The following is a 27,369-nucleotide window of genomic DNA, read 5'->3' as shown; positions in this document are numbered from 1 at the left end:
TAAAGCTTCAGGTTGCGTTCAGGTCTTCGGTTTGCCACTACCCATCCAGCTCGGTCATGTCAGGTCAAAATTAAATGCCACAGGTACAGGCCAGGTTCAGGTCTCACTTTGAGGCCCATCTTCCTATACTGCTACATTTATCTGTAAATCCATATGGATGTGCTTTTTTTATAGAAAAGTTTCTCCAATTCTGTACTTCACAGATATATTACAGGGCTGTGTTAAGCACCAAGAGTGTCTTCTTTGGTCTCTGAAGTTCAGACAGACACAAAGTTGCAATATTATTCAGCAAAAATGGTCACATCATAAGCACTTTAAATCCTGATGAATTCCTGATTTTATTCACTCCAACAAATGAGCTGATTACTCACATGATTTCAATGAATGGATTAAACAGTTTGGCAACCAATGAATTGTGAAAGTGACCCAAGTAAAAAATAGCAAACATCAGCTGGATCCAGCCGTTCAAATGTTGCTGCTTTCTCTCTGTTATATATCAACTGAATCACTCTATAGTACAAGATCATTTGTCAGGATTTTGTCAGTTCATTGAGAAGGCCATAAAGAAATTGAAGTATTTATTGAAGGTTTATTTCTAACTCATTATCCACGGTGCCACAGAATATAAAACTACAAGTTATTTGTTGTGAAACTAGTGTTGTCAGCACAATGTTGAATACATTCAGTTAGTTACCCTGGATGGAAACAATCACAACTCCAACTGCATGACTGAGATGTTCTGCCTTCCTCATCACAGGCTTCGATAACAAAGCTTCTTCCTGTCCCTTTGCAGTGATCCACCCCCTCCCTCCTCTCTGTGTCTACACAGGCCTGTGCAGCGTGTTCACGAGCAGACAGGACCGCCTCCTCATGGAGTTCTCGGTCCTGATTATATAAAGTGGGAAGGGATACCAGAAGATTTCTATTCTGTCTGACTTTTTTCCCCCACCATCTTAACTGAAGAAAGTCTGTTTCTAAGGTTTATAAAAGGCAAATGCTTCCAACAGGGGTAAAAAAGGAAAGAAGCTCCACGAGTCAGCGTGATCTGATAAAGAACAGACCAACGATTGGTCAAGTAGGCAAACCTGCTCTTTTAATGTCATTTACACATACATGGTTACATAAACGGACACACTGAAACACACAATGATGTCGGTTATCTCTCCTGCAACTGGCCTCAGATATAGATACATGTGATGTGTTAAGGGATTGTCACTCTAACAGCTTCACATCTCCTGTGTACTGTTTTTAAACCTTTAAAAAGGGCCACACCAATGATTTTGCACATTCTTGCCCACATTAATCTCACACACTTTACATGATCACAAGTTTTTTATATATATATTTTTTTACTAATATTCCAGGCAGACACAGTTTCACTTGAACTGTGCACAAGGCAAACAAAAAAGAAAAGGAATAAACAATGGTAAAGCATTTAATTGTCTGAAAATCACCGGTATGGTCCTTTAAGGTGTTGAACATGTACCTTTCTGGACAGCTGTGAAACTGTTGGATGATGTTCGTTAACACAACCTTATCTTTGCTCTCAAGTCGAAACATCTTTGGAAAATATTTAGTGGGTTTGAACATTAGAGGAGATCACTATGTGACTACATTAAAGCACAAACACAACGATCAAATGCTTCTCCTTTTCTCCTCACAGCAGCCATTTGTGACATTTGCTTGTTCATTCCAGTGCATTGACATAAAGCCATTATACAATATCAAACAGTAACGATGAGAACAAAATCAAAGTGTTCATTAGTTTTCTTTCAGTCCTGATACATGTGTGCATGTGCTGCCACTGATTAGCTTGATGATATGTCAGAAACATTAAGACCTCACTTCTAATGATAAATACGCTCGTAAAACAGCTGACAGATCAGCCAGCAGTATGATTGGTTCGTTTACAGATTACAAACACTGGTTGTACTTAGTTTTTTTTTTTTTATCTAAATGTCAAATTGATTTCCTCTGTATTGATCTCAAAATTTTGATTATCCACACGTTTTCTATCCAGCCAAGGGAGAACGAAATGTTTCCCCTCAGAGTCTCACACACTTATCCCACATGAAGATTTCAAAAACCAAATCAAAGGCTCCATCTTATTGTGGCTGCACATTAACTTCTGATTGGATCAATTTATACACACTTCTCTACATTTTAGCCTGACATTTATTTATTTTCTCAACTACAGTTTAAAGCAAAGTTCTGTGGGTTTAGACTGTGTGTTTTCACAGAGCATGTGTTTGTTATCATGGACCAGCTGTATGAGGTTAAAGGTGCAATACATAAGAATTGCCTGACAGGCGGCAGCATATCGCCAGAGTAACTGCTAACCAACACTAACTGTAGCTGTCCTTAGCTAGTTAGCCCAGCGACTAGCGGTCAGGATGTGGGGCTTCGAGTAGTTTTATGAGAGAGGACGGTTGGGGCGAGCTGGTTAGCATGCTAGCTTCAGTAGATGCACACTGTGCAGAGATGTCTTCTCCACATTCTGTGAATCATTTTTACTCAATTTTTGAGCGTTTAAACTAATGTTATTACATATTACAGCTTTAATACTTTTGCTTGATGTCTAGTTTTGCATTTGAGGATACAGAACTGCACAGACACACTTAAGCTGGAAAAGAAACTGCGTAAACCTCAAATGTTTGTGGCCTTCCACGACCCTCTATGAATTCAGCAGCCCAAACAGAGACTCATGAGGGGCTCATTAGGGATTTCATGACACGTTCCCTCACTTTCACATGGTTGAAGAAATATTACACAAAATCAAATTTCACTAAAATCATTTAAGTGTGTTCAGAAAGTAGAAGATGGTTTCTTTGCATCTTGAACATGTGATGTGAAGCGCCTGAAACCAGGATCAGCTCATATACATGGACTTTCAATACACCATTTTCCACCCATTAGCAAGATCAGGAAAAGCAGATATACAAATGTGCTCATGAGCACCATCTACAGGCAAGGACCGCAGCAGCTGCTACAGTGCTGGAACTGGTGCCACCTGCAGGCAAAGAATTACACCTGCAGGTTCTTGTGTGTCTGATTCTTTGTGTGTTAACAGGTTGTGTATATTATATTTAAGAATGTCCAAAGAGTAAAACTCCTCACCATGTCTCTTCTGTACTCAATGACTCTCCCAGTTACTTTAAGATGAAAGAGGGGCTGGAACGTAGATTCAATTTGTCCAAAGGACTGAAAAAGTGGTTTAATATAGTAAATAAATTAAATGAAAATACATTAAAACTGAATGATACTAAATAGGATCAAAGATGAATAGAACAAGTCAAATGAAAAATAGGGTGGTGGGACACACAAATGCACACTTTTGGAGAGTATTAGCTTTGTAAACTAACTAGATTTGGTGCAAAAAAATTAAAACTCTAAAACTTAGAGGAGTGACTACAGACTTTCCACAGACAACTGACGTCTGTCGTCACATGCAGATATCTGTTTATAACTGAATAAGAAGGTTATCATGTTCAAATGTTGTCAAAGCTGCGTTAGAGCTGAGGGTAATCACACACACACACACACACAATGGGAACGTGGACGTGTGGTTGGCGTTGCTGCCACTCCTGCTGAAGTTCAACTGTGTGGTCACTGTGGGGGACGTGGTCTATAATGTGGAACTGTATTGCATCACGCAGAGAGTTTTTGGTTTTTTGCCAAGCTTATTGATATAATGGACAAAATAACCATAACGCCCGTGAGGATAATGCACTACCATTCTACAACAAACCACAAATAGGACTGGATTAGACGAGCAGAGTGTAGGCTCAGTTGTCCACAAGCCATCATGTTCCCGAAAACAAAATGAAAGTGGATTTTGAGATGCAACTGTTTTGTCAAATTAAAGTGTTAAGTGTGACCATGATTTACTTGTTATTTCTGCAAACAGTTGGTCACTTTAAAATGTACAGCTCAGACACTTGAAACTCATTGCCTGTTGGTGGCGCAAGTGTTTGCTATCACTCTCAATGCAGGTAGAGGTGAACATGCCCACACAGGAGTTGACACTGATGCTGCTGTTACTTTCTTTGCCTGTAGGTGGTTAAGGAACGGCAGGTGGAGAACTGATAAAATGCTTCCCTCTCGTGGAACATCTACAGCCAGCTAAACCTAAATGAGAGCGTTTGAGCTTGTATGCGAGTTGTGGTCCAGTTCCATGACGTGCTTCACATTGAACAAATGTTAAGTTTTGGTTCGACCGTGCAGAAAGGTTTCACTCACTGCTTTATGAGTTTCAAACATGAAATCGGCTGGAATGCAATGAAATTAAGTAAATAAGGTGTCAATTCCTTACAAAGTCAAACGCCTCCACCCCTCTCAGACAGACAGACACAGACACAGACACAGACACACACACACACACACACACACACACACACACACACACACACACACACACACACACACACACACACACACACACACAGATCCCCCAGCTGAGGGCAGCCTTCACACAAACAAACTGTCTGTAGCCTTGTGTCAACCGAGGCCGTCCTGTTCCCAGGCCTCGTCGGCCTGCAGTGTCCTCACTGTGAACGTGCACCAACCGCTGTTAAATATTATCCGGATCACATCGATTTTGTTGGAGAAGCTTCTCTCTCTCTCTTCCAATTGCAACTGCTGCCGTGAAATCCATCACAGTTTGGTGAACAGAACTTCTGGGTGACTGCTGGTCGCCTGCAGACCTCAGGACACCACAGGACTCATGTCCCATAACTGCACAGAGACACAGAAATCAGTCTGTTAATCAAGAAGCTACAAGACATTTCAGTCAACTCAATCTAATGTTCAGACACAGATGAGACAGTTTGAAACAATCAAAAGAATGTGTTTAGATCTGACGCTCATAACGGCATATTGAATTTAAACCTAATTTTATATCATTTGTCAGGTGTTAAGTGGCGCAAAACCTCTGAAGCAGGATTCAGATTAGCAGCTGTGAATTTCTTTTAGGTTTACATACGGGTCTCAACAGAAATGGCTGTTCTTCTTGGTTTCTTCTGTCTGTAGCTGTGATCATGGAAGAACCCAATGAATCACACAACTGCCTGGTTTAAAACATTATGTAAAACAAAGGAAACGGTGCATACCTCCACCCAACCTCTACACTCCGTTTGGATCTATCTATGGCTGACATGTTAGAAAACAACTACCGCCCAACCGGAAACAGAGCAACGCGGTCAGCACCTTGAAATAACGTTGAATGCAAGTCTGATTCACTCTCTCGTTTATTTTTCCACAGCTTTAAAAATATCTCCACTTCCTTCAGCAGCTACCTGTGAGCTGTGTCAGCTGTTTGGTGCGGAGTAGTGACTTTATCAGAGCTGCTGAGTGCTGACACTCTACCACACAGTCTGTTATCACTTTCCAGCAACACGGAACCAGTTCTCTTCCAGTTGGCACACCTGATTTTGAACTGAAAAGTTGGTTCTCAGCTGGAACCAAAAATAGCAGCTATTCCTTGACCTGAAGTGGGTCTGTCCTACTCTAGAGGTCACTGTGCATCGTGCTTTTTTGATGATGTGTTCTTCATTACAATGGTTCTACTCAAAACTGGCACAGGCTGGTTCTCATCATTAAGTTTAAAATCATCAGTACTAAAACCAGAGCTATGTGTTATCACAGAGGCAAGAGAATCAAAGTTCCACAGGTGATGCTCTTACATACAATGGACTCTATTTAGACGGTGTATAGAGCATGGTCTAAATCCATTTTGCTTCCTACCAGAGGTAGAACAGTCTGGCAAATTTAGATAAAGGACATCACTTGACCATAATACAGCCTTTAAAACCAGGAAAAGACATGACAAAACATGTCATATCACCATATAACCCATATCCAAAGACCACATACAGTCACCTGTCATCATAATGATATATATCACATATAATACCCAACCCTAAAAGAATCTGAACCAAAACCTTCAATCAAGTTTTTAAATAGACTCAGGGTGGATTACTTATCAGTCAAATTAGTTTTTTTTGTGTGTGTGTGTGTGTGTGTGTGTGTGTGTGTGTGTGTGCGTGGGCACATGTCTTATCCGAGCCTCATGAAGACACTGTTTGTTCTCATACAGACCTTGATAACCTTGTCGGTGCCAGAGGTGAGCAGGTTTCCAGTGGTGGGCTCATAGTGCATGTAAACAATGCTGTGCTTGCTGTCGTGGAAGGTGGCTGTGGGCGCTCGACTGGAGGACACAAAGGGAACACGGCAGAGTTTAGTGCGAGAGCTGCACAGAGCTGAGAACACAAAGGGCCGGTACACGAGCACAACAGAGCGCTGATTGTTACTCACTCCTCGTCAGTGATGGACTCGTGGCAGCTGTCACACACACGCACCTCGAACTCGAAGCCCATGAGGGGGATGGTGGAGCGTTTGGACGAACACTTGCCGCACACGGCCTGGCCACACTTCCTACAGTGGTGCTGAGAGACACAGGAGGATGTCAACATGTGGTCAGCTTTGATTAGCAACAGGAACAGCAGAGTACAGCTGCAATGATTATTATCTATGATCTATTTGTTCATTAGTTGTAAATTTGTCAATTAACATGCAGCTATTTTGGTCACTGATTCATCTTTTGGATAATTCCCTTATGTTCCCTGCATGTTAAATGTGAATATTTTCTGTTTCTTTCCTCCTGTGTGACATTAAACAGAATATTACTGGGTCATACACAAAACAAGACATTTGAGGACATCATCTTGGGATTTGGGAAACACTGGTAAACATTTTGTCACTTTATACAATTTATAGACTAAATAACTGATTGAAAAAAAATCAACCGTGGTAAGCAAAAATCATTGTTTTTCAATTCAAATTTAAATTAAAACAGCAATCATTATATTCACTTATATTATATTCATAGTCTGTTGTCGTAGTGTTCCCTCAAGTGCATGAACATCAAATTAGTGCAATAGAGACTTCCAAGACCCAAATCCCTCCCATTAAATGCAGAGTTTGAGACACACTATTCAAGGTCAGTGACTTTAAAACACTGAGAGAACCAGCAGCTTCACAGAAGCTCACAGACAACAATTAAAACACAATGCTCACAGCCGAGTGCACTGGTTTTCATCAAATGTGATCATCTACCGTGTCATCTGTTCCAACAAACACACGTTCTCCTCTCAGTTGTGCAACGTGATTGTCTGCTGTCGAGCTGGTTTAAAGTACAGAGCTGATTTTCTGTTGTCATCTTTGGCCTTCGGGGGAAATATCATCAGGTCAAAGTCACCAGTTTAACACCTGAATGAATGATCTTGTGATTTTAGGATCGTGTCATATTTTCAACTCGTCTTCCTCCATCTTCGTAGCATCGCTATTTATTGACATTCCTTGTGGGGTGCTGCTCACAGAGCAGCCGTACTGGTCCACCTTCCAAGTTTTTCTCTTTACGAGCATATTAAACAGAAACATGCAGTTCATCTCCAGAAACACCGCAATGACTCTGCTTCAGAATGTCCCTGAAGATTGCTGTGCAGTCAACAAATGGCCATTACTGTGTCCATAAATTCACGCACACACACACACACACACACACACACACACACACACACACACACACACACACACACACACACACACACACACACACAAATACACATAAAGAACCGCTCAGGTGAAATGGGAAATGACAATATGAAGCTGTTTGGGAGAAGGAGACAATAATTCAGTCACAGGATGTAAACTGCTTGGCCAAAAAAAAAGTCACTACTGGATTTAACTCAGCAAATAAGTGAGAACATTCCATTGGATAATTACTGCAGCAGTTAACATGTTTCAGCTGGCAACAAGTTAATTAACCTTAACTGATGCAGTGAGTAGCTTCTCATTTCTTAAACAACCATGTCAGAAGACATATTCTGTAGTCTTGGAAAAGATGTTTCTCTGTTTCAAGGTCAAACTATCGGCCTGCATCAAGCTAAGAGAACAACTAGGTTGATTGCTGAAACTACTAAAATTGGGTTAAGAACTGCCCAATGCATTTTTAAAACCTGGAGGGAAAGTGGTGAGCCATCATCTTTGAGGAAGAAAAGTGGTCGGAAAGAAATCTTAAATGATTGTGATGATCGGAGATGAAAAAAATCAACAGTAGAACCCATGGCTATTGTTTAATAATGAAAGTTAGAGCATTTCCACACACCCAATGTGAAGAGAACCTGAAGGGGTTGAGAATCAGCAGCTGGGTAGCCTTAAAACCACTAATCAGTAAGGCTAATCAGTTTGCTAGGGAGCATAACGATTGGACTGTGGAGCAATGGAAACAGGTCATGTGGACTGATGAGTCCAGTTTGACCCTGTTCCAGAGTGATGGCTGCATCAGGGTAAGAAGAGAGGTGGATGAAGTGATGCACCCATCCTGCCTCGAGACTACCACACATACCTGTGGGGGCAGTGTTATGATCTGGGGTGGCTTCAGTTGGTCAGCAATGTTATGTGCCCAAAAATTGAGGTCAGCTGACAACCTGAATATACTGAACCAGGTTTTTCCATCAATGGATTTTTTCTTCCCTGACGGCACAGCATATTCCAAGATGACAATGCCACAATTCATCAGGCTCAAATTGTGAAAGAGTGGTTCACGGAGCATGAGACATCATTTTCACACAGTCCTGAGCATAACCCCACAGAAAATCTTTGGGATGTGCTGGAGAAAATTTTACTTTTTTGGCCAAAGCAGTGTATGTCTAATCTGTCTTAACTTAGTGTTTTGTGACTGATGACTTACAGTTATGGACATATTATACAGAAATGAAACGAATACGGGGTTGTCCAGTACCTGCCGCAGGCCGATCTTCTTACTGTCCCACATCTGCTTGAAGTTCCAGAAGAACGGCTGCTCACACTTTTGACAGGAGTCACTGTCCAGCCACTCTGGGGTCTGTGCACACAAAGAGATTCTCCTTTTTCAAATTATCATTTCAAATATAAAGACAAATGAACTTAACATGCTATTTAAATACACTGAAAAGTTAGACAGTGTAAAGCAATTTCATCACAACTCCTCCTCAAACACCAAATATTTTTCTGTTTATATCTGAATAAGATAGGACAGCTTCAGAAGTGTTGTAACTGTTATTTTGGACTTTGGACTGAGGCAGCGGAGCAGTTTTGTAGGGTTTTGGTCCAGATTTTCCACTCGCCTACAGATTTTGGAGATCTCTGACAAAAAGCCCTAGATCTAACAAAGATCATGCCTGAGAGCGACGGTTGGTACATGTGAACCGAACACAACCCACAGTCCTCTCTGATGTGTTGCCAGTGCATGCTGAACATATAGCAGGCTGAACATATAGCAGGCTGAACCCTCTTATCAAGTCTGATCAGGCATCTATTTGTATGAAACAGGCACAATAACAGCATATGGCTTCAAGCAGTTTCACCATTTGGAACTGTGTCGTCCTGGCTGAACACCAATACAAGCAACAGTGTTTTATGTTTTCAGTGCAAAATGAATCCTTGCTGGATGAATCCGTGCATCCTGATCCATCCTCTCTCTGAAATTCTCCATTTACTTCCGTGTTTTGTCATTGCAAATCAGCCACAAACAACCTGGACTCTTTGGACCAAGTCCTTCCCGTATCACGTCACGCATGTTCATGTTCAGACCTAATAAACTAAAGTAAAGAGACATGAGAGCAGAAACAATCTTCTTATCTCACTCATGTCAAAATGCTCAACTTCCAGATTTAGTATTTTTTAGTGTAGTATACATTCTGATGAAAAATCATCTTTTGATGCCACCACAGCAGAGCTAGATGTTACAGACGGCCAGAGGAGGTGGTGGAGGTGCAGCAGCTGTGGCGTGGTGGTGGATGCTGGGAAATACAACATCCCGACGAGCTGATGTCACAATGCTGTGGGTGCGTGTGTGTGTGTGTGTGCGTGCCTCCCTGGTTGGTTGCTGTAGTGCCAGATTTCACAATTATAAAATAGAGTGAGAAACAAAGAAACATTCAGTCAAAGAACAGAATCAGAATTGAGAAACTGGGCCAAATAACAGAGCCTGAGGCACAACAGGATGACACTGAGGGAAAACAAAAGTGACTTTGGGTACATAAAAAAGCAATCAGGCCGCGCTGACTGTGTGGAGCTGTGTGTGTGATTTTTTGAGGGAGGAAATTAAAGAACTAATCTGGTGAACTGAAATGATCTCTACAGTTCATTTACTGGAGGAGGGAAGTAAACATCAGCAGTTCATCGAACACACTCATCTGTATCACAGTGTGTGCACATGGGAAAAGGGCCATGAAAACACACAATACATGTGAAACACTCCCTTCACAGGCCACAAATTGTGTGTGTGTGGGTGGGGGTGGGGGGCACTTTGCTGCCTCCTCGTCTCTCTCACCTCTTGTCTCGTCACATCCATGTTCCAGATGACGATGCCTCCATCTGAGCTGCAGGAGATGAGCTGACGAGTGTGCGAGGCATAGCACAAGCCCTGAATTCTGTCACTGTAGGGAGCACACACACACACACACACACACACACACACACACACACACAAGAGACAATAGACAATAGACAATTAGACAATAACCTTGGCTACTGTTGATCTCTGTTAGCTGACTCAATTTCAATCCACTCCCATATTACCAATAAAAAAGTGAATAATATATGTAAATTGATACTAATAATATATCATAAAGTCACAGCAATCTATTTTCTCGAGAAATTGATCAACACCTTGATCTATAAAATGTCAGAAAGTAGTGAAAAGTGCTAATCATAAGTTCCTGAAGCCCAAGATGAGGTCTCGAGGTCAAATCACTGTTTTATATGACCGATGTTCCATTTTATAAAACATGGAAGAGCAGCAAACACCTGAAAAGCCATAGGAAATAGTTTTGCATTTTGCAAGAAAGAAACAAGAAATGCAATATCAATGTAGTTTTCAATACATTTCTCATTTATACACTAATTGCCTAATTGTTCCATCTCTAAAACTGAATATGGTCAACTAACATAAAGGGGAAATATGCACAGAGTCCCAACTTATTATCTTGATTTCTGTTTGTGCACTGTCCGACTTATTATGGGATTCACTGGTGAGAGGGGGTCGTTCAAAGGCAAAACAAGTTTGTGGAATAATCCTTCAATCATCATGTTCCAACTTCCTGTCCAACCGTTTTCCTCTTCTTGCTCACCAGGCGCCACACTGTGCACAATAGGGTCCTGCTGCATCTGAATAATGTTGATAGTCATAACATTTACATAACGGAGAGCCACTCTTAAATATCTGTGTCTGAAAGGGCTCCATTGTTTAAGTGATGTGCTCTTACTAATCACATATACATATAGCTCTCAGCTACATAAATGTTCTGTATGGCTCTATTCAAATGTGACAGGAGCATTATGGGAAAAAAAAGGCATGCACATGCAACATTTGTCTTCTCATCCTGCATGTCAGAGGGACTGGTGGCACTGCTGGGGAACAGCTGGAAAGTAAATTATCAATGAAGAGATGCTAAACTTTTAAACTAATCTTGCAGCTGAATGACTGGTCGTCTGCACTGCATTATCAGTGACCACTGTGAGCATTCATCCACTAATCTGATCAACACAGGCTGCCTTATCAAAATTCACAGCAATGTCTGAAGACAGAAATCTGCTGCCTCTTTGCCTAGCAGTCAGACGACACCTAAGGCGAGTTTAAGAGAAAACATGTCAGTTTGGAACTCCTTGTGTCGTGTTTGGCCTGAAATTCGGACAGTGAACAACTGCATGCATGAGATGAACAGGTGGAGACAGAGACTGATGGCTGAAGAATCTCTTCAATAGATTTACATTGGCTTGTAGCATCACTCAATCATACTGCACTAGCGTTGGACATGCTACAGAATTGTTGCCGTTGTCCATCCAAATGTTACAGAAGTGACTCAACAACAAGACAACGTGTGAAGCTGACATTACGTTTTTTGGTATAAGATGCACGTCAGAAAGAGGCTATAGTCTGCTCGATACTTTAACATTCCCTCAGAGAGAACTATGAACCTTTCAAACAGAATACAACAGTAGCAACAGTCTATCAGCACAACACAGACAATGACAACTCCTCTGTGTTGTCCAGCAGCTGAATAAGAGATACGTTCACAGCGGACGTCTGTGGGGCTTACTTGTGTCCCTGCAGTTCGATGGCGGTGCCTTTGCGCCCTCCGATGTCCCACATGATGATGGAGTGGTCTGAGCTGCCGGAGAACAGCACCCTCTGGACCGGGTCCCAGCACAGCGCCGTCACATTACCTGCAGCACAGCACAACATTCAGACACACACAAAGACAAATATGTGAACAAAACACATCAGTGGCACTTCACACAGAGGTCAGTTCGCACGAGACGCCAAACTTTCTTCTCTGACTGATTTTTTTGTGTGCTGAACCTGAAAGCTGATTTGTTGATGAGTGAATAATAATTCAGTTCATAGTTCATAATTGGTCACCTCAACACTAATTCAGATGGTTTTTTTATCCTTCAATTCCAACCACATCAAGCATGTTCTTTAAATCCTGTTGAAGGCGCCGTGAAACAATAAAATTCTACAGCGACAGTTGCAAAAGATTTGGCAGATGAGCTGCAGAGATTTTTTAACCCTAAGGATCGAGTGTCTGAGGACAGAGGGTGTCGTTCTCTGTACAGATTTGTAAAGCCCACTGAGGCAATGTGAACGTGATTTTGGGCAATATAAATGAAACTGATTGGATTTGGGGACCATCAGGGACTTAAAGTCACTTTTTATCTGCTTCAATAAATCTGCAACCTGTCTGCAACTTGAACACAGCTGCTGTATAAATCCTGGTGGTTGATGTGAGCTTCCTCCTCCTATGTTTCAGTCACTAAAGACTTAATTTCCTGAAGAAAAAAAAACAGTTACTGGTAGGAAAAGCTTTAATCATTAGCAGTTATTCATCATTATGTTTTTGTGTTTCTTTGTTTGTAAATGAATACTGAGTACAAAATTTTATAGATAATTACTACAAGTATTAGTACATTTTTGTGATTTGCACTCAGTGACAGCTCGTCTCTTTCCAGCCCACACCAAAAAACCCTTCCTGTTCATTTTCACAAATTAATGAATGTTTCATTTCTGCAGAAAGGATCGGGGCTTTAGAGGTGGCTGCAAAGCAATTTATGTGATTTATAGTTGAACAGACACCATCTGAGGAAATATTGTGCAGATATCAATACACTGGTTTTTCAGCAGTGATGTAGCTCATATGCTATAGAAGAGGCTGACAGCTTCATCGATGATGAATGTGTCGGGGCTGCAAACATCATATTCAATATGGACAAATCCATTGATAATATTATTAAAAGACTCATTCTTTAGGCTATAAGATGTAGAATAAAATAAGAGAAAGAAATGAGCTCAACATGAGGCCCTGAAATGTTTTGTTGTGTCCAAACAACATTCAAGAGAAAATACTTGCGTGTGTGCGAGCGGGTGTGTGTGTGTTCATACCAGTGTGTCCCTTGAAGGTGGTGACCAAGCTGCAGTTGTCCTGCTCCAACTTCAGGATGGTCACCTGACCAGACTGGTCCCCTACGAAGGCGTGTCTGGTCTCCACATCAAACCTGAACAAGATGAAGGTCAAAGAAGAGCAAACTGGGTCCTGCTGAAAACCTACTGGTGCGCCTTCTTAATCTGTTACCACTGCAGTTTCATCTGAGCCGTATGCTGACCCAGTTGTGTGTATGGGCATGAACGACTGTATGAAATGTGAGATTTGAGTCAAAGCTTTCTGTCATGGCAGCAGAAGAGTAAACAGCGTGTCAGCAGATGCTTCTCAGCTCGTTCACCAGACCCTACCCAGAGCCCTCTTCTGACCTGGTTCAGTCACTACAGACCATAATCACTGCAGCGCTGTTTGCAATGTACAGCCCGAATAACCTCATTACCATATCCACTCTTCAAAAACAAAATCAATACAAACACAGTTCCAAGAAACTGAGATTATATACTATACTATATATCAATCTTGAGCAGTGAGGCCAGAACTGGCAGCTTCATATCGTCGTTGTCAAATTACTGTGACTATGATTTTGACTGGCCTGTTGATTAGCCTCATTTGTTAAAAAGTCTTCTAACTTCTTGTCATTTTGCTGTTTCTATATATTTTTAGCATCTGTTGTTTCCACATAAATGAGATTCCTCTCAGAATTGCTGTAGTTATGTCAATTATCCCCAGGTCAGTGCCTACAGCGGTTCTGTGCTCCCTCGGGGACGAACTGCCCCACAGCTTCAGAACTGCGATGCCTTTAATCAAGCTTCTGTTTTAAAAGGTATGTTTAGATGTTAGGTTACATGTGCCTGTTGCTTAAACATCAGTTAAATTACAGACAGCTAATTACAGTAGAAGTAGGTTCTGTTCAGTGTGTCAGTGTGCAGAAACAGCCTCATCGTCACATCTGCAGTCAGGCCGACCAGAAAACATGGAACTGTTGCCGCGTCTGCTCTGACTGATGTCGTTGCCATGCAAGCGCACATGTAAGCATGTAGAGACCAGCACATGTTAGCATGTAGGGGCTAACACATGTGTTAGCATGTATCGGCTGGCAGGACAGCAGCAGTCTAATGAGCTCAGGCTCATTGGTATGGATCAGTGTTGCTGCTGAGCACTCACAGCCTTTCATCTGGCCATTACAGAAACCTACTCAGACCGTTTCCTTGACAACTGCATGACTGATGCCTATTGTTAGCCCTTCCCATTTGTACAAACTGGAAGCTAATCTCAATTGCCCTGTCTTCTGTTGCTGTGGCCTTAAAATAGACTGCTGTCATAATAAAAGGCAGAGAGTTTCTCACAGTCCAGAGCGCCAAAGATGGCTCGTCACTTCCAATCGGTTACGTCTACTCCACTCCATTTAGCAGGAAGCTTAGCTGCCAGGTTCACTGAGCAGGCTCAAGGGCCAAGTAGAACAAAAGCAGAGCAGGAGGAGTTAAAGGATACTGTAGTCCTGAGACCCAGGCGGCGGTGCGATACGTTCCCAGCTGCTGGCCGCTCTCTGAGCAGTGCCAGGTGAAGTTCTTGTCCTGGCTGGTGCTCAGGAGCCACTCCATCTCCAGCACAAACAGCACCACGGTCACTCTGCCCTGATGAGCTGCACGCATAAACACACGCGCACACACACACACACACACACACACACACACACAAACAGACCCACAACACAAGATCATTTTCACAGGTCGGATGGTGTCAACTATTTAAAACAGAGTAAAACAGGTAGTTGAAATGTACAGTATCACACATGACACACATCAAGAGTTTGACTGTAATGTGACTCTCGCTCACAGGCTTGTATGTCCATTCATACAATAAAAACATCAGATGTTGTTGAGGCCATAGAGGAGGCGGGTGCAGAGTCCTCCTCAGGTTACACTCAACAGAATGAGATGAATTATGAAGACAGACCTTCCTCAGGCTGCACAGCATTTGAAGCATTACGTGCACGGAACTGAGCAGACTTTAGCAACAGTCAAATGGCCTGTTACTGCAAGTGAAATAACTTATGCACTGCTACATCATGTGTTCCAGACAATTTAGAGAAGTGACAGCTTTAAAAATAAGCTTTCAATGGCATGAGCCTAAAATGTGTCAAAGACCAGGTCACTTACTGCACTCACACATGGGGGAACGCTGCAGTAGAAGTCCACTTTTGGGGACATTTTTTAATCATTGCATCAGTTTGTCATAGTCTCTTAAAGTAACCTGCCTTACAGAAACACTGTTTGTCATCTCAGATCAATAATTGTCACTGTCACCTGATGATAATTTGGATTAGCCCATACCAACAACCAATCATTCCCCGCCTCTCATGGTCAATCCCAAACTTCACATTTTGTCCCTAACCTGTAGTTCATGTACACCTGAGAGTTAAAAAGGCTCCGATGTAGTGAGCAAAGGTGGCTGATGTAACATTCCACAGCTCAAATAACATTTGGTTGTATTCAAAGACCTTTTCCCTCCTCTCTGAACTGCTGTATATCATCGCGTTGTTTTAATATTATGAAAGACGAGCGAAGAGAAGACTTCCAAAAATAAACGCAACATTGGTATGTTTTGGTTCTCTTCCAGACATGTGAGACATAAACAGGCGCGCGCACACACACACACACACACACACACACACACACACACACACTTCCCGTCTTACCCTGGTATGTGCGTGCTGGGGTCATCTTGTTGTAGTCTTCTGACAGGATGAACTCCTGAAAGACAGGACATGGAGGTTAATGTTCCCACAGGCTGAGCTTTGTAAAACACACTCTAAATATGTGACAGTGTTTATATTTCAGTATGTGCACAGTAACACCTGAACATCACTTCACTATATTTAAATGAAAATGCAAATGACTGAACTAAAACAGTCCAGGCCTGTGAAGAGGACCGTGAAAACAAGAAGAGCTCCTCATCTGCCTCTGTGCTTTGCTCTCAGGCCAACACCCAGTTTAAAAAAACCCTTGTGGGCACTTTGCTCTGAGATAATAATCAAAACGAAACCTGGACAGTACACTATGACTTCTGTCAGAGATGTTTGTCGCACAGTGTTAAAACTGTCAAAACAACCAGTCCACCAGGCAGAAGTCTCACCAGCGGCCACTAGAGACAGCGACAGTTCATTATAACAGAGCGATGAGGCTGGAGCTAAAGGAAAACCACTGGGTCATTCAATTCAAAACGAGACAGTCTGGTGTATCTTATCTGCTTATCATGAAAATTATAATAATTTTACACTAGACTTATATCATGCTTTTCTAGATAGACGCTTTGCAAAGGAAACAACAAAACAAAATAACAATAATCCATGAGTAAAGGGAACATGTGAGACAGGGAGGAGGAGAGCAAAGTTCATCAAGAGATTGTGAGCAGAGGTGTGTTCTGATGGGCTGTTTGAAAGTGAAGAGAGAGGAGAAGGGAGCGGCAGTGGAGTAGACCCTGTCCCCCCAGGACAGACCCGAGGGAGCGGCCCGGGAGTGTGCCGGTGAAGAGGCTCAGTCAGGTAGGGGGGAGCCAGGATGGAGGGATATATAGGTGATGGGGAAGGGTTTGAAGTGGATACGTTGGTAGATGAAGAGCCGGGGCACTGAAAATGGAAAAGGTTTCTTCCTCTGGGTAGAACGACGTGCTGAGTAGATCTCAAGCCAGTTAAGGGTTTGAAAGATCGTGCATACAAATGGAGGTCATGGTATCATTCCTTGACGAGCAGCAGGGCTGTCACGGCAGCAGATGTTCAGACCACCATTATTGCTGCCCAAACAACTGGGAATAGTGATAGCATCACAGTATCTACTGGCACAGCTGGCACGGTACCCTGTTCTCTGCCGACATCTCTTCAACAACATTCCGTGCAACATCAGTAGCTACAAACTGTGGGTGGTAGCAAGCTAGCTAGTTACTGTATCTTCTTCTTCTGCTTTCTTCATCTAATAGCAGGTGTCAACCAGCATTAAGGTGCAATTACTATCACTGGCTGTGACACAGCAAGAATGGTACGAAACAGAAATAATTTACGGGACTCTGAAATATTTACAAGATTATCATAAGAGTGTTATTATCACAATACAAATTCTGAATTCTTCAGTACCACAGTAATTGTCCCTCAGACCACAGTGTTGGTCACAGGTACGGTTCGAAGCAACATTGCTACAGGGGTCACAGAGAGCCTGAGGATTCCCACTCCGGGGACCATAAATGTCCAGGCTTTGGTGATTTCCTGACTCAAGTTTCATGAAATCTGATCCAGACAATTCACGTCCCCCTCAGGATCATTATAATGCCTACAGTCATCAGGTTAAATATTTGAATGTATATAGAACGTAGTTATGCATACATGATTCATGGATACTGCTGAAAATCTGCCTCAGTGAAAATGTATCTGACAGAAACCTCAGAGAACCACAATTCTGAAAGAAATGAAGGCTCCACACCACCTCTGCACAAGACAAAAGAGAGAATTCAGAGTTTTCCTTTCTCAGTGACTGACAGCTCACAGCGACCCGGGGAAGCTGCCATTCCTCTCTGACCAAAATACATACAAATAGAGCTGCATTCACCTTTATGTGCTAGATATCCCATGTTATCCTCCTGTCAACACACTGACAACAACAACCTACTGGGATGGAGTGTATCCTTCAGGTGATTTCTGCTGAAGCAAACAGTTTTCAGAGAGGTTGTGTGGTGACGTGAGCAGGCTGGAGGTTGGACTTACACAGATACTTCCAGTGTCCATGCCCACGGACAGCCTCCTGGTCTCTGGGTTAAAGGACATACAGGAGCTCGGCGCTGGAGACACAAAAAAGAATAACAGTTAACATCCTGCCTGTACAAACGTGTGCGCATTCTTGTTCACTTGCCAGTCTCAGTGTGTTTCTATGCTGATTTAAGTTCTGTTCCAACATTATTTTTTTTGTTCTTTATTTTTATAGAAAGAACATTAACAACATACAACATACAGAAAGACATAGAACAAACTGTTGGTCACCTACACATTCATACAGACATAATACTGATGGAGATACAAGTCAGTTCATACAGTAATGGCTCAGTGAGCATTGTGGTCACAAACACAATCCATTTTTCCCGGTATTGCAAATACTTTCCATAGTTTGAATATTAGTCACAACATCAGTCCAGTCTCTCTCTGTTGGAGGTGTGGCCTGCAACTATTTTCGAGTTACAGCTTTCCTGCTGGCTGCTAATAATGTTTTTAAAAGATATTTGTCTCACACCAGTAAACGGGGTGCGATATTGCCCAAATAGATTGTAGAAAAAGAGCAGTAAATTTCATCACCAAAAATATTCTCTTTTACCCGTATGATCTCTTGCCAGTATGGCTGAATAGCTGGGCAGCTCCAAAATATATGAAAATGGTGTGCTAGCTGTTCTTCACAGTTCCTCAAACATAGACCCCTGACTGTCTCTCCACACATTTTAACTTAGGAGTTATGAAATATGTAACCAGATTCCGCCAGAAGAAATCTCTCCAAAGACCGGAACTAGGTCTGCACAGAGCATTTATTCAACCACTCTTCTTCTGTGATGACAGTTCCAGATTCTTTCTCACATTTGAATCTAATGTTATCTGTTAAGCGTTTCTTAGAGTTCTTAGAGCTCTTAGTGTTAGATCGAATACGGGAGTACAGTTTTGAAACAAGTTTCTTATTGTCCTTATTTTTGTACTTGTCAGTAAATATGTCCGTTAAGTTGGTCTCACATTCCTCTGTTGGTTTTATCTTGTCATTAAAATAAGACCTGATTTGAAGATACCTAAAGTAATCCAATTTTTCTAATCCACGTGTATCTGAAATGTTCTGAAAACTGTCAAATTCTCCCTTCAATTTGAGCAGTAAGAAGTGATCCCCCTTATATACAAATATTTAAACCTTCCATTGATCATTGTGGGCTTGAATTCGGGGTCAAAAGCAACTCATCTCAGCAGTTTAGACTGTCTGTCAAGTAATGGTGATTTGCATGCAAAAAAAGCAAATTTTAGACCATTGATTCAGGTCACTAGAATGCTGCTCATACAGTATTTTACTGCCCAGTATAGACTGTAACATTATATCTAATTGTGAAGTTTCCAAATCCTTCCATTTTGCTGTATAATTTGGGTTTCAGCAGCATGCCAGTGGTCTTAATTGTGCTGCCTTATAGTTGTCTGCCAAGTATGATAGTGATCTACCCCCTTTCTCTTTAAACAGTTGCAGTGTTTTGAATTGAATCCTTGGTCTTATACCCACCCATATGAATCTTGAGATCCACTTATCCCATTTGTTAAATTGCACTGGTGTAACCATTACTGGCAGGGATTGGAAAAGATATGAGAGTTGGGGAAGTAGGTTCATTTTTATTGTTTCTATCCTATTGTGTATGTCTGAGAGCAGTTGAGACCATCTGTCAATATCTGACTTGATGTTTTTACTTATGGGACCATAGTTGCTTTCATTTATTTTGGACAGATCTTTAGGTATGCAAACCCCCAAGGGGTTGATTTCCTTTGAGTTCCATTTAAAATCGTTAATAATTGTTGTGAACTTACTGGCTATACTTAGCTGGATTTACAGCTCCGTTTACTGAAGTTTCACACTTCTGTCGAGAGTTCACAACTGAGCAAGCTAAGAAAAAGCTCAAGTTAAGCTGTAGTGTGGAGTGGAACTTGAGTTCAGATTTTTGGGGCACTTTTGGCTACTCAAAAAGATGCTTTTAAAAACCACAATGATTTTGTATAGAGCCTGACTGATATTACCTTTTTAGGTAGAAACTACTATCAATATCTCAGAGTCAAAAAAAATCTGATAACAATATAGTGTGATGGACACTCACACTCTTTGAAAATAACTTTGAACAAAACATTTCCTGTGACTAATCGGCAGAGCGATGTGAGATAAAATCAGCTGATATTATTGACCAAATGTATGAGTGTAGTTCAAATGAAGCATGTGGCTCATAAGCATCACTGAGCTGTTGCTCAGAACACAAAGCATCTTTGACAGCTTTAATCTGATCATGAATCAGAGAATGACACATAGTGACTGATAACACCATGTGGGTGTCTGTCTTCGTTTCTGCCCATACGCCATAGTTGTTAATCTAAAGCAGGGTCAGAAACAGTTCCCCAACAGTCCATTTTAGATGTCCTAAAACACAGCGTGGACAGCAGACATAAACGTAGCAACAGTTCTGTGTTTTAAACTTATGGGAGTGGATGTAGCCTCAGGCTGGGCATAGTTTTCTGTTGACAGTCGGCATCGGTGCAGTTCTGTGAAGCATTTTCAGTGTTTTCTCTGCTCACTTTGTTTATTTGAACACATTTCAATTAGACTCTGCAGCTTCAGGTTTGAAAATATTTGATATTGCCTATGAAGAGGCAGGGTCTCTCTCAACCGTTTAACCACTTTGGATAACAGCAACCTGTTGCAATTTCCTGGATCTGTCAGCAGAGGTTTAGGAAACGGTTCCAAAGCCACTGCAGTTTGACCTCATTCAAAGTTACCAGATAAACAGATGCTATGTATCAAATTGTCCCGGGATCAGATGTCGAATCAGGAATGGACTCATTTTACCATCTGTATGAACTTCAAGTCATTTCAGTCCTGCCTCAGATGCAAACTGCTGCAATATATTCCTGACAGTGGCGATCACTGTGTGATCTTTTTCACTCTAATAGCAGCTTTTCTGTCAGGAAACTAAAACGCTTCATACCCACAGCCCTTTGCTACAGATCTTGCTGATGGTAGCACGGGATTTCCTTCAGTTGCACAACTGTTCGCAAACAAGGACAAACAGTGTGGCGGCCGTGCAGCACTGCAGCACTGAGGGAGCAGCGGCGTGAATGACAGTCCAGGAGCAGAATCTAATTTCAGGAGCAATTAAATCCACGCTCTCATGTCAGCCTGAGTGTGTGTGATTCATTCTGTTGGTCACGATGAGGAGAGACACTCACACAGAAAACACAGAGGAAGAGTCAACAACAACAGGGTGCTAGAAGAAGAAGAAGTTGCACGCTCATGAACTCATACATATTCATGGATTATTTGATTACACCGAACAAGCTGAATAAGCGTATCCTCTGCCTTTGTTTGAAGATATCACAAACAGCACATAAAGCCACTGAAGTGAGCGGGAGTACTTACAGGACATTGTGTGGTGCACACTGGGCCAGTACTGACCGCTGTCTCTCTTCAGCCACACCCGTATCGTCCTGTGGGGTGAAAACATGACATTCAGCTGAGAGCCCTCATGGTGTCTGAAGTCTTCCTGTGCTGCATTATCAGTCACTGTGAGCTGTGGGTGATCAGTGTGCCGCTCTTTTCTTTCATCACCATCAACGAGGACAGAGCTTGTTATAATTAACATTCTCGTAAAACAACAGCAGGGGAAATGATCTGAGGCAACCGGGCACTAGCTGTGGACCTTCTCCGCAATAATATCTGCAGTGCTGTAACTGATTAGACAACATATTTAACATTTAAAAAAATTCACTCCCAACACTTACGGGCTGTGTGAAGGCACTGACTGACATACTGAACGAGAGCAGTTCCTGCTGCAGATGTGTGTGTATATGAAATCGCTGGACGTGAAGCTTTGATTTTTTTGATCTGTGAACACTTCACAAGTTAAATTAAATCCTTTGAATGTTGACGTTGTCTGACGTGTTGCGACGCTGCTCTCTACTCTACCTCCACACTGTCAGAGCTGTACAGGGCCTTCCCCATGCCTGAGGCTGCTCATGTGAGCTAACACTTTCTGGTAAGACAGAAAACCAGACTGAGGTCGGTGACCGATGGTCACCTCTATGATGAACTGACTTCCAGTCTCCAAGATTGCAAGTCCTCAGTCCTGAGTGGTAGAAGTCTCTGCTGACTTCATGAGTAATTTTATACAAAGAAAAGTCAAACTGATCCTATTTCAGTTTCATTACATTCCATTACATATATAACACATACATTTCAGGTTGGTCCATCTGAAGGGACAGGACTTTGGCTCAATATTACTGCTTAATGTTGTCACTACTGTCAATACTGTCAATACTTAGAATAACATCCTCAGCTTGTCAGCCTCCATTCCACAACCTTTGGTAAGTATGACTCAATAAACATCAAAACATTTAAATGGACAGGCCAGTTTTTGAAGTTTTTTGTTTCTATATCAGAATTCCCCAGAATTCAATAATTGACAGAATAACAACTGCAATAATCATTAGTTGCAGGCCTAGCTCACAAAACTCAGTGACAGCACATGAATGAGTACATTTAAGTAAATATATAAAACACAGATGTAAGGGGTAAAGTGATGCACAGGACACACTGCCTCTGACCACATAGAGGCTCATACACACCCCTGAGCACACACACAGTCACAGTGGCCCAGGGGAAACTATTATCATTAATAATAATAATAATAATAATAATAATAATAATAATAATAATAATATACTGGGAGTATGAGTGGAGAAATTGGCTCAAAGGCAGCGACCCAGTTTGGGGTCATGACCGCAATGTTGAGAAACTGTTGTGTCCAGTAAAAACATGCTTTAACTCCTACACATTAGTCTGTGGATGGGTTTATTTTATAGCTAGCTAGCTGAAGTCAATTGCAATTATTTGATAACAGCCAGCTGTCAAATATGATTAAAAAAAAAATTATTAAATAAATAAACATATTTCAGAGGTGAGGGTCAATAGCGTAACATATTTATCTATTTTAATCTGATTAAAATACATAAATACGCATGTTTACTGAGGTGAAATCACAGGGTCAATGATGTAAAAAGCAGCATACTGTCGTTAACAGGCATGACTGTGTCAGCTGACATGAGGTGTTTTCTTCTATAACCATGGACCATAAACTGTTGGACCGTCTGCACACAGTCGCAGGCGGCTTTATGGGGCCAGACGGGGGCATGAGCTCCGCTACAGACCGACAGGCGCGGGGATAGCACCGTGTAAACACGGGGCAGGAGACGGTGTAAACTGGGCTTTACAGGCTGATTTGCGGTGCAGCAGCAGAAGCAGCGGCAGCTCAGAGCTCACCTGTCCTCGGACACGCTGATAACGCCGTCCTCTTTGGGGATGATGACCGCCGAGCTCACTACATCTTGGAAAGCTTCGATCTTGCTCAGCAGACATGGCTTCCGAGCCTGCGGCTGGGGCTGGATCTCGGCCGCCATGGGTCGGTGGTGCACAAGCCTCCGTCTGCGGTCCTGGCTCCGGGAAACATAACCCACCCCGGTCCAACCGCACAGCCTCGGCTAAAGGCTGCTAGCTTCTGTCAGCAGGTAGCACACGGTGTTGTGACGGCTGTCAGAGATGATGTCAGTCAGCTGACAACACACACTCACTCAGACTCACTCGCGCTCACACACCCGCCTACACACTTAGCACTTCCTCTCAACAAAATAAGACTTCCTGTTGATGCTTTACATTTTCAAAATAATAGCGTCATCTCTGAAACATTTTTTTTAAAACCCACAAGTGTCAGAAGTGAATAGAAAAAAAAACCTGAGCCTGTTTCAGCAATAACATCTTAAAGTGCCAAGCAATAGAAAGTCATATGAGTGAGTCCTTATCATTACAAGCAGTATGTTATTTGTCTAATAAGACAACCAGGGAAAACAGATAGGGTAGATTCATTCAATAGTTAATAACTTATTTATTCATGCTTTAAAGTCACATAAAAGGTCGCTGCAAAAAAACAACTTTGGGGTTTCTAGGTAGCTGTTGAAATTCCTTCTCTATAAAGACTGACTTTTTAGACTTTTACTTCATCAGAAAGCCCCTAAAATTGATCATTTTCCCTCGGGGAAAGGGCTGCAGGGCCTGTGTGCAACTGGAGAAACATTTACAGTTGCAGACTTGGCCAGATACTGTCCAAATAATCTTTTAGTGATACCTAAGTTAATTATTTTTTAACATGATGTCTAGATGAGTTAGTCATGTATTTAGAAGCTCAAACTCAAAGTGTTAATATAGGATGTTTGTGCATAAGTCTTTGATTTCACTGTACTCGTAAATACAGCACATGAAGCCTCATAGTTCGAGTGCTTTTATTTTGAAATAACCGGAACCGGTAACCGGAAGTCACACTGTAAGCGCATTTATTGTAGCTTCACAGATGTATCGCAGTGACCGGCCTATGGTGGATAAACACAATAATCAAGACGCTATTGACAACAAGACATAGTACTTCCGGCTACGACTTTCATACTTAAACCCTACCTGACAACCACATGTTCAGCTAACATTTATGATCCAATCATGGTATTACCATGAGACAAAGTTCTCACAAATTACCTCTTCGTGTTGTGTGAATGTGACAGATCATACAGTATGAAAACTCTTCTCCTCTTGCATACAGTCGAAACACAAGGACAAGTACTTCCGGTCAAAATGTGTCTCAACTTCAGAATAAAGTTCTAAAACAAGTTAGTCCTATAAAAAACTATGATTGTTAAGTTCTTCAAGAATTTTTTTAAGGTCGAAATCTTTGGAGTATAGTAGAAAAACACAGTGATAAATAAATTATACTATGGAAAAACTTATATGTTTGTAACATATTTATACATATTAGATGCTATAATATATGTTGCAAATCCAACAATACAATAAAGGAACCATAAAGAAGCTGAAATAATAGAGAACAGATGATTCATATTGAGGATATGCAATTTTTATATCAATGTTTACTCTAATCAAGGTAACTAATGTAACTAACTAACTGCAACTAATTGTGAAGGAATACTTCAGATCCACCACTACCACAGATAAAACTAATGTCACAATATCAAAACACTCCATCACAAGTAAAAGCACTGCATTAAATTGTAAATCTGACTTTGTATATAACTATAATTATTACATTCTGTATCAAAGTAAGAAATACTCATTAAAGGGAATCCTTCTTGGAAGGCTATGTTACTGTTTGGTTAGCATATTATTTTCATTAAAGGATTAATACACACAGCAGCATTTTAATGTTGTCGCTGGCCAAGATAAAGCTAACTCAGAATGCTGCATATTATAAAATGATCAAATGTTGTAAAATCTTAATCTGCACAGTGACTCACCATAGTTGAAGTTATACACTTTAGTCAGACTGTGGCACAAGTGAACACTGACTCTGACTCTCAGTTTGCCGTATAATCAGCTAAAAACACACCTGGTGTCACGTTTAACCCGCCATGAGCCAACTGCACCAGCCACGGAAATTATTTTATTGTGAAAAACCTGACCGTGACACACCGGAATATGAAGTGTTTGTGTTGCTCCAGAGAACTATGTCAAAGAACAGGCAGTAGACCTTCCTCCTCTCTGCTATCGACTGTCACCGGATGGTTTCCTCTTACTTTTGCGGAAGTGATGATAATTTCCAAGGAGCCACATTATGCAAATTGTATTGCACAATCGCACATATCTGTATGCGTGCGTGTGTGTGTGTGTCAGTCAGAGAGGATCCTGAAATCAGCCACGATGATATGTGGCGAGTTAGGTGATGTGGGAGAATGAGCTGAGACCCATGATCTCACATGACGACATGTTTGTTACAGAGAGCACCAGCCTGCACCACTCTGACACGTCCCACTTTCTAAAGTCTCTTTTCTGAATCATGGGTTTAAACGCACTCTTCCCAGCCAGTGCGTGGCTCACTGCACAGATGGGAAAGGGAAGGCAGGGTATGGCCATCTTAGAGCTGCAGGGTGTGTGAGTGCGTGCGCGCATGTCAATCCCTTGCAGCGAGTTTTCAGATAGGGCTGTCCTCCTTCACAGAAACGCCTGTCTTTATTTGGTCATCACATGAAAACCGGGTGGCAGAGTATCAGCCAGTGGTGTGTGTATGTGTGTGCTTCTGGTCTTAATATTTCACTGCTCTTTGTCTCATATTGTCCGTCAGCTGTGTCTCTGTAGTCTCCAGGCCTTGTCTTACTCAGTAGCCCACGCCCGTGCACAGGATGAAGTAAATGCCGATTATGTAATGCGCTGTGAGGGGCAGACACGGGCCCTCTCCTGCCTGATACCTGCTCAGGCATCGACAGTAGTGCCCCGAACACCAGCGCCTCGCCACATACATCGCATTCTTAAACACATATTGCATGTATAGGATATCTTCCTCGCATTCCTGCCTCTCGGGCAAGTAAGCATGCGCACGAGACGCTCCGCTTTGGCCTAATTTGGATATGGTAATGAGGGGCTTGAGACAGCCAATGGGGAGCGAGTATAGGTACATGTGACGCTGAAGGACCGCTTGGGAGGCGGGGTCAAGCGCGGAGCTTAGGTTAAAACCAGTGGAGAAGGCACAGCGCATTCAGTATAGGGAGAAGCAGGGACTCACTATGAGGGGGAACTTTGTTTCTATGAAACTTAGGAATATTTGCAAAATATAGTAAAAATTATCAATATCCCTCGTGAATCCATAACCTGCCCCTAGGGTTTGAGGTTTTTAGTTTAGTCCGCCCGGAAAGGGCTTCTACACTCACTATTCTTACACTTTTTTGAAAGAATGTGGGAGACAGACAGTTAGCCAGCTAGCTAGCTAGCTGAGAGGTGATACAGGCGGCAGGAGAACAAAAGAATTTTTTTGCGTTTTGGCCGGTTGTACTGACACCAAGTCCATGCAGAACGTGTCATTACCATCACAATGCCCGTTTTACTTTTTCTGATAGACACGTCCGCTTCAATGAACCAGCGCACCCATCTGGGCACTACCTATCTGGACATAGCAAAAGGCGCTGTTGAGACTTTTATGAAGGTACTGTAACCACGGGACACATTGGTGTTGGGGGATCCCGAGCGGGATCGTTGTGCTGTTGAAGCTCGCCTGTCAAACATGATCTCTCGATAACCGTCAA

General features: G+C 42.0%; 2 protein-coding genes across 3 annotated transcripts in view; one reads left to right on the top strand and one right to left on the bottom strand.

The window, feature by feature from the left end:
• Positions 1–1,071: 1,071 nt before the first annotated feature.
• Positions 1,072–23,895, bottom strand: wdfy2 (WD repeat and FYVE domain containing 2). The gene is made up of 12 exons (XM_037109701.1): positions 23,558–23,895; positions 21,659–21,726; positions 18,235–18,308; positions 16,180–16,234; positions 14,973–15,123; positions 13,484–13,596; positions 12,141–12,267; positions 10,373–10,478; positions 8,801–8,902; positions 6,313–6,443; positions 6,097–6,205; positions 1,072–4,734 (listed from the first exon to the last, which is right to left on the bottom strand). The coding sequence occupies exons 1-12, from the start codon at positions 23,692–23,694 to the stop codon at positions 4,705–4,707; spliced, it is 1,203 nt and encodes a 400-aa protein (XP_036965596.1). The 5' UTR covers positions 23,695–23,895; the 3' UTR covers positions 1,072–4,704.
• A 2,903-nt stretch (positions 23,896–26,798) lies between these two features.
• Positions 26,799–27,369, top strand: part of ints6 (integrator complex subunit 6) — a 20,802-nt gene continuing 20,231 nt past the window's right edge. The window contains exon 1 of one of the 2 annotated variants that reach the window (XM_037109157.1): positions 26,799–27,269. In XM_037109157.1, the coding sequence (XP_036965052.1) occupies positions 27,159–27,269 (111 nt within the window). In that variant the 5' untranslated portion in view covers positions 26,799–27,158. The remainder of the gene's footprint in view (positions 27,270–27,369) is intronic. The other variant, XM_037109156.1, reaches the window with a different exon arrangement.

Source organism: Acanthopagrus latus, chromosome 9 (genome assembly GCF_904848185.1).
Source record: "Acanthopagrus latus isolate v.2019 chromosome 9, fAcaLat1.1, whole genome shotgun sequence".
Lineage (NCBI taxonomy): Eukaryota > Metazoa > Chordata > Actinopteri > Spariformes > Sparidae > Acanthopagrus > Acanthopagrus latus.
This window is presented reverse-complemented; position numbering and strand designations above follow the sequence as displayed.

Bases quoted from the DNA above. Each gene is read 5' to 3' on its own strand.
- wdfy2 (XM_037109701.1), bottom strand. From the start codon at position 23,694: ATGGCGGCCGAGATCCAGCCCCAGCCGCAGGCTCGGAAGCCATGTCTG. The intron at 13,597-14,972 runs GTATCCTTTAAC...CATCTTGTTCAG, and splicing joins GCCTGGGTCTCAGGACTACA to GTTTGATGTGGAGACCAGAC. The intron at 10,479-12,140 runs GTAAGCCCCACA...TGCTCCCTACAG, and splicing joins ATCGAACTGCAGGGACACAA to TGACAGAATTCAGGGCTTGT.